The sequence below is a fragment of the Myxocyprinus asiaticus genome, chromosome 32 (assembly GCF_019703515.2).
Source record: "Myxocyprinus asiaticus isolate MX2 ecotype Aquarium Trade chromosome 32, UBuf_Myxa_2, whole genome shotgun sequence".
Classification (NCBI taxonomy): domain Eukaryota; kingdom Metazoa; phylum Chordata; class Actinopteri; order Cypriniformes; family Catostomidae; genus Myxocyprinus; species Myxocyprinus asiaticus.
The window spans coordinates 18,940,796-18,958,262 of NC_059375.1; the positions used below are offsets into that span (position 1 = coordinate 18,940,796).

Here is a 17,467-nt window from a genome sequence, read left to right on the forward strand (position 1 = left end):
CCTGCAAGAGGGGGACGTTTTACCCCAAATCAATAATTTCACTTACTGGACAGTTATTAAATAATTTAATCACCTTGAACAAAACAGAAAAAAAAAAGAATTCAAATAAATGTGATAATTTCTGGGATTCTCACAAGCTACAGACATTTGCAACATTTAAAAAAATATTAAATATAAAACATGTACAAGTACTGTGGTAGTTTTATTGTTGTTTAGTGTTTTGGGAGAAAATAAAATTAAAAGTGCCTTTATCCCTGTTGTACCCTGTTTAATTCAGAATTAGCAAGTCAATACACTCTATTGTGTATATTATTGCAATAGTTACAAAACCTCACCTTTTTGTCTGTTACATAGAAATGACACTGAAAAAATTCTAGCTGATGCTGACAACATATTTAACTGGAAAAAGTTAATCTTAGATGAAAGTCATACAGAGGCAGGGTCATAAAGGGCTGCACCTTTGTCTCCCAACTCCACTCCTGGCTTATTTTAAGAGAGAAGCTCATCAAAGACCTTTTGAATCCAGAGACAAGCCTTGGATGGATACCTGAAAGGACTACAGAAGATATTCTCATTCCATGGACCACTCTCTTTAATTTTGCATGAGTTTTAACCAAAAAAACAAACCAAAAAACGATGGACCGATTAGGTCTTTATGTTTTAGCCGTGTTATTTTTAATCCATGGACCCCATATCATACAAGGTATGAACTAATATATTAATCTATTTTGCTATTCAAAAACTGTATTTGGAAAAATTAGTGTAGTCATAGCTAAATTTGATGTTATGATTAGATTTTAATGTTATGTAAACAATAGAAATGAGAGGGATTATCTAAATGCAAGATTTTTTTTTTTTTTTTTTTGTAAGAACAGTTGCATATTGCCTATTGATTTTAAAGCACACTTATACATTTCACACAAATCAAGTAAATTAACATGTTGGCATACATTAACATCTAAGGAGTAAAACTAAACTATAAAACTAAATATACTGTAATTCTGTAGAATGGAAATAAATTCAGGTAAAAAATTTCAATAAAAATTGTAATACTTCACATTTTATTAGGCATCACATGAGGTAGGGTTCAGATGTTCTGCACAGTAGCTCCAAAAGCCATAAACAAAGTTACTCATTGATACGTTATTCCTTGCAAAGTAAGATTTATTCCTAAACTATCTAATAAACACAGATCCTTAAGGTCAATTACTTTGTCAACCAACCATATACCAATATTTGACTGTTATCTGTCATTTTTCCACAATCACGTTTCCACAATATCGAAATGAAATGTCCCAGAGTTCCTCTGGGAATTAAACAGTGATGCCAACCTCTAAAATATCTAACAATGTACTTGTTTGACTACTGTATATGGACACATACTATTTTCAAATTAGCAAAATACAACAAAAGATATTCAGTAAGGTTTTGTCAGTTTGAAAGAGAAACAGACTGGCCAGACAAAACTAACTCGTAATTCTCTGAGCAGGTCAGTGCACCAGTGGTCAGTTTCAGTGTAATAATGGTCAATGCATAGATCAAGACTGGAGGTGTGATGGAACGAAGGACTGCCCAGACGACTCTGATGAATTGAACTGTCGTACGTATCTCTGGGTGAACACTTACTGGATTGACCATTGATCCAATTTACCATATAAACTCACTAAAAGGCTATTTATTTGTAGTCATGAGACAAAGAAAACCTTTATATACAATTACTCCATTCTTCTTTGAATTGAATTTTCAGCATCACCCTCCTGTAGCTCTCAGCAGTTCAAGTGCTTGACTGGAGGAGAGTGCATTCCTTTAGCATTTGTATGTGATGGGGAGCCAGACTGCACAGATGGCTCTGATGAGCAAAGGGCATGTGGTATGTTTATAAGTGCTTTAATGTAATATGGAAAGAATACAAATGTCAGACAGATGTTAGTAGGAAAGCATTTTTAGGGATAATGCATGGCCCTACTTTTTTCCCTCAAGGTGGTCAGACATGCAGCACAGAGCAGTTCACCTGTCGAGAAGGGCAGTGCATTCCCAAACAATACCAATGTGATCATGTATCAGACTGTGTTGACAACTCTGATGAAAACAACTGTAGTAAGAACATCTCTTTTACTGCACATCAAAAGAATGGTGGGGTGTAAAGTCTGAGTCCACTGGTGACAATGCTTTAATTTCATTTTTTTTATAATTTAATAATAAAATTTAAAAATCATTACAAATGCTATTTTCAGCAACAATTTGAGAAAAAAGGTCGAGAATTGTACATGAATTTCCACTAAGTAAAATAACACTAAGCCCCTTTTGTTTTAATAACAGCATACATTCAAACTGCCATTGACCTCAAAAGTTGTCTAAAACCTGATGATCCAGCTTATCTAGCATTATAAGCATTTGAAGCAATTTTCAAGTTTCAACTGAAGCAAAGAAATTTCAGAAATTTCATCAAGTAAACTACTTATTTTCATCTGCTACCGATATTATTAGAACCAGAATCGAAACCTTCAAAAAGGAAATTATTGCACACATGTCAGTAACGAATGTCACAAAGGTCTTTAAGCAATCTTATCTTTACAAGACAAAAAAGGTTATGACTCCCACTTTGAATAGTCCAATACACATAAATATCTCAGGATGAATCAGTTACCAAAATTACAGGGGACAGCTGGTGTGTACAGTAGTGTAAACGTTATATTATCATCATGTTTTGATTTTGGAACGCCAATAAAACATTTTAATTGTATCAAATTTCCTTGCATTGAATCCAGACTACCCAGCCTGCACTGAGAAGACATGCACTAATGGAGCATGCTACAACAACACTCAACACTGCAATGGGATACTAGACTGTCGAGATGGATCAGATGAATTCAACTGCAGTGAGTGTAGTAATTTATCAGTAAAGCATGTTCAGACTAATGTTCTACAACAGTCTTTAACTTTTAACTGTAACCCCCCAAAATGTCCAGTGAAATTCTATGACTTTCATTCCTAAAACAGCAAGGCATTGTCAGCCACATCAGTTTGAATGCACTAATGGATACTGCATCCCAATGCCCTTTCTCTGTGATCACTGGGATGACTGTGGGGACAACAGTGATGAGCAAAACTGTGGTGGGTCCCACAATACATCTCACCTATTCTACCAAAGATACATGTGCAGTATTTCAAGAAGATTAATCGTGTGTCAGGAAAGTGAATGTATGTAGTTCTGTACTTCTTAATTTATTAACTTACTTGCAGCCTTGAAAGTCCGTTTAAAACCTTTCAAAGAAAACTGAAGGAAGACAACAGATATTTCATCTGCAATATTTTTAAATTGTCTTTCTATGTACATGTGTCAGATGAAGGCTTTTGGTGTCTCGCAGCATAAGCTAGTCATTTTAAAACCTATTTATTTTTGAAAAGCTTGTCTTAACATCCCTTCGTTCTGTCATTCTGTTGCGCTTCTTCTAGCATCCTGGTTGAATGGGCTCAGTTACATGCTGTTTCAATGTTGAGGTAGAGTCTGAGCCTCAAATGCGGCTTCATATCCAAGTTGAACCGAATACCACCACAGATCCTTTTATATAACCGTCTCAGGTCTACTCGCCAGTGTACCGTCACGTTACTCTTTGTTTTGCTAAACTTGAAGGCTCCTACTGCAAGTAGGTATAGCCGCAGACTGGAGATCTCCACATGGGGGCAGAATCTCCAAAAGAGGGCGGGTTACTCCAAAAGGGGACATCATTTCCACACACGGTTAGGGAAAGGGTTAGGGAAAGGGTTTGATTAGAGGCTCCTTATATCTTTGCTGGCACTTTGGAGCTCCCGCCCCTTTTTGAAGCTCTGCCTGCATCTATATCTTTCTCTCCTCCGGGGAGAGGGGCTCTGATAGTACTTCAGTAAATACTATACAATCGTCATTACGGTATTAGGCTAATGTAAATACATTAAGAAACATGGTACTGCTGGTATTTTGAAGCTTGTAGTACTGAGACACTGGTGTACATACCGACCAACACTTGTCTTAAGAGAGTCCTACAGTGTGTATGCTTTTTAAAATGTTTAAGTATACATATTTGTTTTAATACCAGCCACACAGAACACTATGTTGTCTTCTCTCCCAGAGTATCAGACCTGTAGTGGGTCAGAGTTCTCCTGCAGTAATGGACGCTGTATGCCTCAGCAGTGGGTGTGTGATGGCATCAACGACTGTGGGGACTTCAGTGACGAGAATGGATGTGGTGAGATATTGACACCATCTCTCTCCAGTCAATATGTTTACACTCCAAATAGCTATTGAGAAAATATGTCGGCCTTCTATATTCAGAAAAATTGTATGGCAATAATAGTAAACCTCTTAAATGCTGAGGATTTCAAACTTTCAGACCCAGGAACCCGCGACTGTTACCCTGGCGAGTGGCCCTGTCCGGGCTCTTCAGTGTGTGTCCCCATAAACAAAGTGTGTGACAATCACCCCGATTGTCCCAGTGGAACAGATGAGACCAACACTACAGCACAGCTAACCTGTGGTAAATACCTTAAATACTTTAAATAGAATTAAATTCAAATTCAAAACAATAAACATATTTTGGCAGATGCTTTATTCTAGGCTTTGGATTTATGTCTATTTCACACATCGATAATCAGAAAATGTTCCCGATGATTATTTATCTAAATCCGCATTTTTTTTTTTTCAGATACAAATAGAGTTTCTCATCATATAATACTCTGTGTCTCTTCATACATATTTCTCAACACAATGTTAGTAAAGTGTGAGCAGCAGACTCTGGTTTAATTTCCTCTAGCATTTTTCAAAAAGGGACTCTTCACCATGTTAAACAGCTGCATATCGCAGACTATAAACTTAGCTACACAATTTGTTAGGTTCTTGGCCTGTGGCGAATCAATTGATAATTTTTTCCTATGGTACAATCTAAGATTTTGCAATTGAAGGTTGTACCTGCTTATTGCCTTTTGCTGCACATACCTGCCATTTGCCATGATTTCTGTTCATATTCGATGTTGGCATGCTTTATCAACCCAATATCTGAAATGACTCCAAACTTCACTTCTTTTAATAATTTATATTTAGATAATTTATGACATTTCTACTTTTATCCAAAATGACTTTACAGGGCATTCAGTGCCACAACCTTGGCCTTACTAGTGTCATGCCCCACCAGTTGAGCTGCAGGAGCACAGTACTTTGTTCTAAATTTTGATGATGATGATCATGTGGTATCATATCAATCAAAACAACAGTCACAAAGTATTTCCTAGATAGGTGCCAGTATAACCATAATTAACGGATATACCTTGATACCCTAAGCATTACAGTAACAATTTAATGTATTTTACTGAGTTTTCAATGTGTTAAATTCTAACCACGTGTATGGGTGCAATTCACATTTTATTTTAGCACCAATTATGTCTAGATGATATCTGATGAAACTCACATATCACGTTATACATGTGACAGACAGGCTGTGCTCAGTAAAGAACATTTTTAAGTGCACCAGATACCTAATTGCTTCTCTTTATTGCCTCACCTGTAGGTTTACACCAGTGTTCTGCTCTAAGCTGTGAATACCAATGTCATTCCAGTCCTCAGGGCGGAGCCTGCTACTGTCCCGATGGCTTCACTGTTGCCAATGACAGCCGTTCCTGTGTGGGTGAGTGGAGAGAAGTTCTTTTGAAACTTTAAACATCTTGCTCCATCTTACAATGCCTGTGTAAGATTAAACAATCCAGATTGTGTATCAAAAGTAACCTTAATTTATTAGATTAGCAGGTTATGACTGATTTAGCATGTATGTGTTCTATCCTCAGACTATGATGACTGTAAAATTTGGGGAATCTGTGATCAGTTCTGTGAGGATCGACCAGGCACACATCATTGCAGTTGTGCAAACGGATACTTCCTGGAGCATGGTCATGTCTGCAAGGCCAATATTTCAGGTAAAGGGAAAATAGAACTCAAAATGCTTTTAATGTGTTACATGCAGGGCTGAATCTTGTCAAACAGAGGTATTCGTAACTTTGTATGAAATGTATCTGAATGTACAGTATTTTAGTGCACCAAATGGTTAGGCTCACAGCAGGTCTTTATACATTGCTAAAGACTAAATTGAAGACAGTATTTGGAGAAATTGTTATTTCCAAACAAGAAAGGAAAAGTATGGTCACGGTAAGTACAAAGAATGAAACTTTACTAGCGCTTAAGAGGAATTTAATTTTCTCAAACAAGTCAGTGTGTTTTAAGAGCTTCGAAAGATTTGCTTGTATTTCAGAAATCACCATCAGTCCTTTGAGCTTTCTTGAACAGAATATCTTGTATGTAGAGAATACAAAGAAAACGTCCTGGTTACTTTCGTAACCTCCGTTCCCTGACGGAGTTGTGTCGATGTAGTGACACTAGGGGTCACTCTTGGGAGCCCCAAACACCTCTGATCTTTGAGAAAAGGCCAATGGGAATTGGCGAGTGGAATTTGCATGCCACTCCCCTGGACATACATGTATAAAAGGAGCTGGCTCGCAACCACTCATTCAGGTTTTGTGCTGAGGAGTCAAGACAGGGTCCCGGCATTTTCAGCAGGTAGTTCAGGGTTGTGGCAGGAGGGACACAACATCTCGTTCCCTCCATCAGGGAACGGAGGTTACGAAATTAACCAGGACGTTCCCTATCTGTCACTCACTCGATGTTGTGTCGATGTAGTGACACTAGGGTTCCCTATACGAAACACCACAACTAGCTGAACTGTGTTACATGGACTGGCGGTGCGAGACAGGCAAACCATTGCGTGCCTTGTAGCCAGTGCACCTGGCTGTCACGTAACCTCTCCCAATGCTCCTATAAGCGTCGTACGGTCCCCCGCACCTCGGGGACAAGTCGACTGCTCAAAATGGGGACATGCTGCCCCAGCCGTGGCCTCTTCTCTTCTTTTTCCTCCACAAAAAAGAATGGAAATCATTCAGCTGGGGGCCATAAATGTCCGCGTTGGGGGGGGTGTCCATTCCCAAGGGGAAGACACTGTGGAGACCACATCCTGCCTGAAGGGGAGGCAATTGTGTGGAAATACATCACATGGTCTTACTGAGTCTTGTCAGCAGTGTCGCATGTGGAGAAGTCCCTGTGGTAGGTCCTACCCAGAGGGGACAGAGCTCTACAAAACATGGCGACCGGTGGCAGAGGGAAACTCTGCCCAAGGAAGACGTGGGTTTACCAACAAGGAAACCATCTCACAGAAGATACATCACACAGGGTTACAAAAAGGCAACCAGTGCATGTGGAGCACCTACCCCAGTACAGGGCCTAATAGCACATATACTGGCCCGGCATTGAGTTTCTCCATGAACTTGCCTGCCACAGAACTAAGGAGGAAGGACATCCAAGGTCCACGACCTCATGAACAGGACTGGGGGGTAATAAGTGCACATCTCCCCCTCCAGGAGGGGAAAGGCGCTATATGCAAGCGGTACACCTGGCCAGTTGTCCTGCCAACTTACCTGTTCGTACCTGACAACACACGGGATGAACTGGCTCAGCCTGGAGATTGAGGAACCTCACGAAGGTATTGGGTGTTGCCCAGCCCGCTGCTCTACCGATGTCTGCCAAAGGGGTGCCATTGGTCAGGGCCCAGGAGGCCGCCACACTCCTGGTGGGGTGTGCCCAACGTCCCAAGGGGGGCGGCACGTCCTGGGCATTGTATGCCAAAGCGATGGCATCAACGACCCAGTGGGTGATCCTCTGTTTGGAGGCAGCGCTCCCATTCCGCTGTCCTCCGAAGCAGACAAAGAGCTGCTCAGAGCCTCTAAAACTCTGCGTGCGATCCAAGTAGATGTGCAAAGCACGCACCGGACACAGCAATGAAAAGGCTGGGTCTGCCTCCTCCTGGGGCAGCTTCGCTTGCAGGTTCACCACCTGATTCTTAAACAGGGTCGTGGGAACCTTGGGCATATAGCTTGGTCGGGGCCTCAGGACCACGTGAGAGCATTCCAGACTGAACTCCAGGCACGTGTCGCTGACAGAGAATGCCTGCAGGTCCCTGCCCTCTTGATGGACGTGAGCTCAGTCAGGAGAGCAGTCTTCAAGAGACTGCCTCTAACTCAATTGATTCCAGGGCTCAAACAGGGCTCCTCGCAGGACCACGGAGAGATCCTATGAGGGAATGAGGCGCGGTCTGAGAGGATTCAACCTCCTTGTGCCTCTAAGGAACCTGATGATCAGGTCGTGCTTCCCTAAATACTTACCGTCAACTGCATTGTGGTGCGCCACCATAGCAGCCATGTACACCCTCAAGGTGGGGGGGACAGCTGCCCCACCAGCCTCTCCTGCAGGAAGGAAAGCACTGACCCGTCTGCATCTCTGTGGGTCTTCGCGTCAGGAAGAACACCGCTTAGTGAACAGACGCCACTGCAAGACATACAGGTGCCTTGTAGAGGGAGCCCTAGACTGAGTGATCGTGTCTACCACCGCAGGTGGTAGGCCACTTTGGTCTTCCGCGTCCCATCCAAGGACCAGACATGAACATTCCAGAGGTCTGATCACGGGTGCCAGATGGTGCCCCATCCCTGAGAGAGGAGAACCCTCCTCAGGGGAATTTGCCAGGGATGGGCTGTCACGAGGAGTGTGAGGTCCGAGACCCAAGTCTGGGTGGGCCAGTAGGGTGCCACTAGGATGACCTGCTCCTTGTCCTCCCTGACCTTGCACAGGGTCTGTGCAAGTAGGCTCACTTGGTGGAACACATACTAGCGTGTCCCCCGGGGCCAGCTGTGTGCCAGCGCATCTGTGCCGAGGGAAGCCTCGGTCAGGGTGTACCAGAGCGGGCAGTGGGAGGATTCGCTGGACCGAATCGACTCCAAACCAGCTGGACCACCTGGGGTTGGAGTCTCCACTCTCCCCTGAGCGTGACCTGTTGCGACAGCGCATCCGCCACGCTGTCGAGGTTGCGTGGGATGTGAGTAGCTCGTAACGACTTGAGTCGATGCTGACTCCAGAGGAGGAGGTGGCAGGCGAGTTGCGACATGCTACGAAAGCGCAAGCCGCCTTGGCAGCTACTGTATGCTACCATCAACATGTTGTCCATCCGGACCAACACATGCTTGCCCTGGATCAATGGCCGAAGCCTCCGCAGGGCGAGCAACATTGCGAGCAACTCGAGGCAGTTGACATGCCAATGCACACAAAATTGCACACAATGCCCCAGCCATGCTCGGAAGCGTCTGTTGTAAGCGTCTGTTGTAACCGCAACACACCTGGGGTACTTGCAGTGCCATGCCCACCTCGCGACTCAAGTCTGACACTAGTGCTGAAGCGGTCTCATACTCATCGACCCAAGCAGTGTGACCGCCATCAAGGATGCCATATGCCCCATGAGCCTCTGAAAATGCTTCAGTGGGACCACCGTGGTCTGCCTGAACAACTTCAGGCAGTTCAGCACTAACTGCGTGTGCTCATCATAGAGACTGAGTCTAACTCCAACCCAAGAAAAGAGATGCTCTGTACCGGGGAGAGCTGCTCTTTCCCCAGTTGACCCGAAGACCCAACCGGCTGAGGTGCCTGAGCATCAGGTCCCTGTGCACACACAACAAGTCTCGAGAGTGAGCTAGAGCCAGCCAGTCATCAAGACTGTTGAGGATGCAGATGCCCACTTCCCTTAGCGGGGCAAGGGCTGCCTCTGCAACTTCTGTGAAGACATGAGGCGACAGGGACCGACCGAAGGGGAGGCGAACCGAAGAAAGGCGAACCGAAGAAAGGGCCTGTTAGAGGAGAAACCAAGATGCTGAAGTACGTGTCCTTCAGGTCTACCGCCGCGAAATAATCCTGATGCCGGACGCTCACTAAAATGCATTTCCGCGTCAGCATCTTGAACGGGAGTCTGTGCAAGGCCCAGTTCAGAACTCGCAGGTCCAGGATTGGCCACAACCCACCGCCTTTCCTTGGTACGATGAAGTAGGGGCTGTAGAACCCCTTCTTCATCTCGGCTGGAGGGACAGGCTCTACTGCGTCCTTCCGCAGAAGGCACGCAATCTCCGCAGGGAGGGCAGCGGCGTGCCTGGCAAACTGAATCGCATAGCCGAGTCGGACGGTCCCGGTCAGCCATCGCGATGGGTTGGGGAGGAGGGAACCGTCCTCGTAATCCATCACAACCGCCGGGGCTTGTGTGTTGTGCCGCAGCTGGGCACGCAGGTGCATAAATGTGCGGTGTCCGGCGATCACAATAATGATGGCCATAAACACTGGGTGTGTGACCCAGGAGATGAGGAAACCGCTCCTTTTCTGAATGTGTGGGCTGCGGCGGAGCTGGTGTTGTCACCGCAGGGGGACGCCCCTGGCAACGAGCAGACGGGGGATGGGATCTTGATCCGCGCCAGGGCAGGATATGCTGAATAGCCTATGTCTGCTTCTTAACCGCCGAATAGGCTGACCTGGGAGACGGGAGCATCAAGGAACCGCATCTTGTCAGCCTCCCTCATCTCAACCAAGTTGAGCCACAGGTGGTACTCCTGGACCACTAGGGTGGACATTACCTGGCTGAGAGTCCACGCCGTGACCTTAGTCACCCAGAGGGTGAGATCGGTCGCCAAGCACAGCTCCTGAATCAATCCTGGGTCAGAACTACCCTCGTGCAGTTTTATTAGCACCTTGGCTTGGTGCACCTGCAGGAGAGCCATGGTGTGCAGGGTGGAGGCGGCCTGTCCAGCAGCACCATAGGCCTTAGTCGCCAGAGATGATGTAAACCTACAGGCACTGGAAGGGTGTCTCAGGTGGTTCCGCCAGGTGGCGGCATTTTACGGGCACAGGTGCACTGCAACCGCCTTATCCACCTGGGGAATCGCAGAGTACCCCCTGGAAGCCCCAACGTCGAGGGAAGTGAGAGTGGAGGAGCTCAGAGACCGGGTCTGGGCAGTGAAAGGTGCCCACCATGAACTCGTGAGCTCCTCACGCACCTCCGGGAAGAAAGGGACCGGGCGGGGCGCGGCCGTGAGTGGCGCGGCCGTGAGTGGCGCTCCGAGCCCAGGAACCAATCGTCAAGCCGCGAGAGTTCAGGGGGGAGTGGAAGGTTCCACTCCAGCCTGACGCTCACAGCCACCCAGGCAAGCATGGCCGCCAGCTCCGCGTCGGCCTGCGACCGGGCGACGACACCCGAAGGTGGGAGACCAGTCGAGTCCTCAGCATCAGACTGGACCAGACCGCTCTCCGATGCTGTAATTGAGAGCTCATCCACTTCGCGAGCGCTGAATGAGATTGTGAACTCACCCTGAGACGAGCCGGCGGTTTCATCCCAGAACTCGACGGGGTAACAAGCTTATTGGGGGGTGGGAGGTCCGTGGGGAGTTACCAGGCAGAGTGACTCCCATTGGGATCCCCAAATCTCCCCCAGTGCTAACTGACGTGGCCTCAAACCATGGGTAGAAGGACCGAGGCGGGGAGCCGCAACATTGCCATGGTCATGTTCTCGCAGTGAAAACATGGCCCATCCACGAACGCTGTCTCCACGTGGGCAGCGCCCAAGCATGTAAGACAGCGATCGTGGCCATCGGAAGCAAGGGTAACGACCGCAACCAGGAAATAAACACAGACGGAAAGTCGTCTTTAAAAAGATGCTCTCTGTCAGTGCCACTCTTTTAGTAGTGAAAATATACTCTTTTATCGCAAGAATATATACTCTTTTAGACTGTCGAAGTGCCCAGGGGCGTTCTCTGCACTCCACCGGTGCATGAGGGGGAGAAGCCGCTGTAATGCGGCGTAAATCCAGCAGTTTTCTAGAGGTGAATGGAACGGCAGAGGATTCAGTTTGCTGAACACAACCGCTCGGCTCCGAAGAAAAAATCTGAATGAGTGGTTGCGAGCCAGCACCTTTTATACCCGTATGTCCGGGGGGGGGGGGGGTGGCATGCAAATTCCACTCACCAATTCCCATTGGCCTTTTCTCAAAGATCAGAGGTGTTTGGGGCTCCCAAGGGCGACCCCTAGTGTCACTACATCGACACAACATTGAGTGAGTGACAGATAAGGAGCTAGATATTTTCTGTAATTTGACATTTTTGGTTTTGCACAGTATTAGCTGTTTTCTTAATAGTATGTTGTAACATGTCTGACATGTCTTTATTCTTGGTTCTCATAGGGGGTTTACCACAGCTGATCTTCACAGATGGACGGGATATTAAGATGGCAGACATACATGGGCGGTTTGTTAGAACTCTGGTCCAATCAGATGGTAAAGGTTACGCGGTGGGCGTTGGCTACAACTGGCACTCTCAACGGATCTTCTGGACAGACACCAATTCTCAGAAGGTGACTCATGGCTTATAGTATGAAATCACTACAAAAGTGCAAATGAACAAAATGATATACACAAATAAGATCACTGCTTGAGAAATCATTTTTATCCAGGTATACGCCATAAACTTTGATGGTGGGGATAAGACAGTGGTGCTGTCTGAAGCAGTGCACTATGCCCAGAATGTGGCTGTGGACTGGATCAACTTAAAGCTTTACTTTGTGGAGGAACGCGTGGAGAGGATTGAAGCATGTGATTATGATGGGGGGAACCGTGTCACCCTAATTGCAGAAAATCTAGTGACCCCTCATGGGCTTGCTCTGGACCCAATAGTAGGGTGAGTATGTGTCCTTTTGAAAAGACCAACATTCTGGTCCCTAGCAGGGGATGCTGGTGTTCTTCTCAACTAGCTTAATCAGAAATACTTCCTTGGTCAAGCAGCTTCACAAGGAGCTAGTTGGTCAGCATTCTTTTGCTGCCTGGCCTTTTCCTTTAGCTATGGCAAAGGACAATCTGAAAAGTTATTTTATTGTGTTTGGCAGCTTGCCTGCTTGTGGTCTGATGGCTTTAACCTGTATTCTTTTACAGATATATGTTCTTCACAGACTCTGGCTTTAACACAGATGATGTTAAACTGGAGCGGGCCTTCATGGATGGTAGTAACAGGTTTGAGTTGATTAAGACCAGACTTGGTTCCCCTACTGGTATCACCCTGGATTTGGTCACCCAAAGGGTTTACTGGACAGACAGCCATTTTAACCTTGTTGAAACAGTCACTTACAGTGGCTTGGACAGGTATTACACTCTGCAAATTGGAAACCAATGTATTTTGATGTATAAACCCAAATCTGTTGTTTTAGGATTACTAAAAGATTTTGGATAGAGACTGTGTTGAATTTATGTCAATGATATCCCCCAATTCATATTCATGCTCTCAAATGTGCCATTAGGAAAACAGTGCTCAATGGAGGTCATCAGGTTCCTCACCCATTTGGGATTGCAGTGTTTGAGAATCACGCCTATTTCACCGACTGGGTCAAGATGGGTGTCATTCGGACCAACCGCTTTAATGGCAGTGACCCAACTTTTCTCTACCGCTCTACTAACAGACCTGGACAAATTGTGGTCTCCCATCCAGTCCTTCAGCCCATCGGTGAGACAAAGTTTAAAGACAACATGAAATCACTTGAGAAGTGCAGTGTTCTGTCCTGTGTTCTAGTATATGCTACTGAAATAAGTTGGTGAGGGATATATTGAAGGGCTTGCCCCCTTTTTTAAATAGTCAATAGGATTTAGTTATGTCATAGTCATGAACACTGATTTACTACATGCTAGTCAATTGCAGATAACATTAGGGTGAGGGACAGTCTGAATCTAGAGAGCATCTGACTGGACAAAAATCAGTGTTGTGCAACATTAAAAATACATATTTTTGCTCCATTTGTCGGGAAGAGAAAGACTGTTCATATTAAACAATATAATACTCACATAATATCAAGGCCAAAATGTTACAATTTATTTATTTATTTGTTTATTGCCATAATACATGTGTATACTAAGCATCCATCTTGATTAAATTAATTGATTCTTGGTAGTATTAACTGGAGTATACACTCTTGATTTTTTCACTGCAGTGATAAATCCATGCGGCAGACACAATGGAGGGTGTCAGCAAATCTGCCTTCTGAGTCACCGCACTGACAACGATGGGCTGGGTTACCGCTGCAAGTGTCGCCTAGGATATGACCTCCAGCCGGATGGCCACACCTGCTTTAGTGAGTGACAGGAGATGAATTTCATTGCTTCTTATTTGCTGAATTTGATAATGATAAACACAACTACATTTTAAAATTGTTTAAGGTGAAGTTTGTAATTAACCAAACGGAATTGCAAAAATAATTACTATTTTAAAAAAGTGATCTAAAACATTCTTTCCATCTTTCATTATTTGGACAAACAGGTAGCTCCACCCCAAACATACTAAATTGCTTGAGCCAGTGTTACCATGCCAGGCTGCTCAAACAAACAGAGCAATGCTGAAAGTGCCACAGAGCCAATTTACACCTTTAGGGGAAATCAGCCTACAAATGGGTTACTTATAGTGGTCTCTGCACATTAAACTGGCATAGGAGAAAGTATTTTAACATAAAAAATTTACACATACCACCACCTGATGTCAGGCTTTATTCTCCTTTTCAATTACATCAGATCCTCTGACACATACCTGTCTCTCTATTTCAGAGATTAAAGATTATTTACTGGTAGCTTATGCGAAAGCAGTCAGGGGGATTCCCCTGAACGTGTCCTCCCAGGAAGATGTCACCCTACCGCTCGCTGGCCTGGCCGAAACCTTCTCTGGCACTGCAGTAGAGTATGACAGCTCAGTGGAGACTGTGTTCTACAATGACCGCACATGGCAGCTCATTTACAAATCACCCATCAATGGCACCTGTAAGTGGAAAACTCACTGTTATCCCTAATGGAAAAAAAAAAAAAAAACCCTGCTTAAACCAAGCTGGTTTTGTTGATTTAAGAGGGGGTATAGGCATTTTCTAGCTGGTCAGGACCAGCTAAACCACTTAAACATCTGCTTGACCAAGCTGGGAGACCAGCTAAACTAGTTCAAAACAGCTAAGACCTGCAAACCAAGACCATTTTCAAAGGCCCAGAATCTAGGAGTATATAGTTTAAAATGCTTATCATGATTAATTACGTGATTCTAGACATTTCACGAACTGTCAGTTTATGTTGTAGGCCTACATCATGATTTTAAATAATTTCAGCATTTAAATGAAGTTATCATATTTTAATAATACTTATTTTGAAAAATTTGTAGTCATCTTGATGCCCCCCTGGAAGTTTTCTGAGGCCCCTAGTGGACCCTGGCCCCCAGGTTGAGAACCACTGATGTAAAATACATTCAATAAATACATAAAAAATATTGTTGTTATATCTCAGCACAGGAGATCTTGACAGGTTACAGAGTGGGCTCTGTGGAGTCTATGGCATATGACTGGACCTCTAAGATACTCTTCTGGACATCCAGCTCATATCGTACTGTCTCAGCTTTTAAAGTAACGGATGGATCCAGACGGGACATTGTTAAGAATTTGAAGTACCCCCGGGGTATTGCTGTGCACCCCAGTGCAGGGTATGAGAAAAGGACATATTCTTAGTTCAACCAAACATATTCTCTCTATTCTGTTCATACAATAAACAGTCAATTATGCAAATTCTTAAAGGGATAGTTCAACAAAAAAACTGTAATTCTGTCATCATAAACATAAACTTGTTTTTTTTTCAAACCCGTATGACTTTATATCAGTGTATGGAAAAAGAGATGCAATGAAAGCAAAGAGTGACCTAGGTTAACATTCTCATTTTGTGTTCCATAGAAGAAAGAAATTCAAACGGGTTTGTAAAAACTTTAGGGTGAATAGATGAAAGAATTTTCATTTTTAGGTGAACTATCCCTTTAAAAACATTTTGTGCTATAAATAAAATGTCCTGTACATAAAAAAATTCATATAAGACCCTAATAACATACAACTTTTAACTGTTCTTCATATTTATTACAATTAGCAAGCATTTGTGTGGTATTTGCTGAATCATACTACACAGCTTTATTTTGTACCCTTAGGCACCTCTTCTGGTCCGATTGGTACCGGCCAGCTGTAATCACCAGAGCATACACAGATGGAAGCAATGCTATTCCTCTAATTAACACCACACTTGGCTGGCCTAATGGACTCGCCGTGGACTATCTGTAAGGAAGTCCTCTTACAGTAGCAGTTTTCTGTATCTTCAATTTGATAATGAGCTCTGTTTCTGAATGGGATGGCTTTATCCACTTTGCATTGTAATTTGATCCTAACATATCCAACATTTCTGTTTGGACTTAATAAAGAGCTAATAAGACTGTGAAATGGTTCTTGGAAAGTTTTATTTGTGTTCTACAGAATGGATCGGCTGTACTGGGTAGATGCACAGCTTGACCGGATTGAGCATGTGAGCATTGATGGGCTGGATCGACAGGCTTTTTCCAGTATCGGACAAATCACTCATCCATTCTCGCTTACCTTACACTCAGGTTGGTCTTAGTGACAGTGCTTTTGTGTTTTGTCAGTCTTTCTTCATTCTTCAAGTTAAAATAAAATCGTGATTCTTTCAAATGTTGGCCTCATTGTGATGCTCTGGAAACTGAAACATTTAAATAGACTGTAAACGTCACTCTGCAAAGTCTTGTATAAAAAATGCATGAGATGATGTTTAACTACAAAAAACAATGTGCAGATATTCAATGCATTTTATGGTTCCAACAATAAGTTCCACTTGTCACTGATTGATTTGTCTCTACTCTTTGTTAGATCATCTTTTTGTGTCAGACTGGAGAACAAATTCAGTGTTCCGAATGAGGAAGAGGGATGGTGGAGAAAATATAATACTCAGAAAGGGCATCTTTGGCATAATGAATGTCAAGGCCTATTCATCTGATTTTCAGGACTGTGAGTGGCACAGAAATGTTCATAGTTAACCAGTGTTATTATAGTTTTGGATTTTGATTTATTTTTTAATTCTATTTTATATCAATCTGTCATTCCAAATTAGATAGTTTTCACAGTTTGTCTGTTAGTTTTAGTTTAGTTTTAGTTTTCTCAGTTTCAGTTATTTTTTAATTTTAGTTTTAGTATTTTTCATGGCATCTTTACATTTCTCAGGGCAGTCTTGTTGTTACTTCTATCTATTTGTACTATCATGTTTAATTTGGATTGTAAATGTTGCAAATTTTATAACATAGCGTGAATATGGGTAAAGTGACAAAGGACATTTAAACTTGATCCCCATTGTATCCATATTAATTTCCTTAGATGATTATAAATCATTTCTTAACTAATCTTTGGGAAGTAAACAATTAAAGGGATAGTTCACCCAAAAATGAAAATTCTCTCATCATTTACTCACATTCATGCCATCCCAGATGTGTCTGACTTTCTGTCTTCTGCTGAACACATAGTAAGATTTTTAGAAGAATACCTCAGCACTGTAGTTCCATACAATGCAAGTCATCACGGTACAAAACCTTGAAGCTCCAAAAAGCACATAAAGGTAGCATCCTTTTTTACTATATATCTTGACATCAGCAGTCTCATTGGCGATCTTTCCTGCAGACTGCAACTGCAAGATTTATAGTGAAAAAG

The 17,467-nt window shown here is 43.6% G+C and overlaps 1 protein-coding gene across 1 annotated transcript in view; it reads left to right on the top strand.

The window, feature by feature from the left end:
• The first annotated feature begins 636 nt into the window (after positions 1-636).
• The window catches only part of lrp2b (low density lipoprotein receptor-related protein 2b), a 69,763-nt gene continuing 52,932 nt past the window's right edge, over positions 637-17,467 (top strand). Inside the window, exons 1-20 of the mRNA XM_051667432.1 lie at positions 637-703; positions 1,490-1,600; positions 1,748-1,870; positions 1,981-2,097; positions 2,769-2,888; positions 3,001-3,114; positions 4,110-4,226; positions 4,371-4,514; positions 5,541-5,657; positions 5,815-5,943; positions 12,114-12,283; positions 12,383-12,606; positions 12,858-13,064; positions 13,220-13,422; positions 13,904-14,044; positions 14,511-14,720; positions 15,228-15,420; positions 15,910-16,035; positions 16,229-16,359; positions 16,637-16,774. Of these exons, the coding sequence (XP_051523392.1) occupies positions 637-703; positions 1,490-1,600; positions 1,748-1,870; positions 1,981-2,097; positions 2,769-2,888; positions 3,001-3,114; positions 4,110-4,226; positions 4,371-4,514; positions 5,541-5,657; positions 5,815-5,943; positions 12,114-12,283; positions 12,383-12,606; positions 12,858-13,064; positions 13,220-13,422; positions 13,904-14,044; positions 14,511-14,720; positions 15,228-15,420; positions 15,910-16,035; positions 16,229-16,359; positions 16,637-16,774 (2,902 nt within the window). The remainder of the gene's footprint in view (positions 704-1,489; positions 1,601-1,747; positions 1,871-1,980; positions 2,098-2,768; positions 2,889-3,000; positions 3,115-4,109; positions 4,227-4,370; positions 4,515-5,540; positions 5,658-5,814; positions 5,944-12,113; positions 12,284-12,382; positions 12,607-12,857; positions 13,065-13,219; positions 13,423-13,903; positions 14,045-14,510; positions 14,721-15,227; positions 15,421-15,909; positions 16,036-16,228; positions 16,360-16,636; positions 16,775-17,467) is intronic.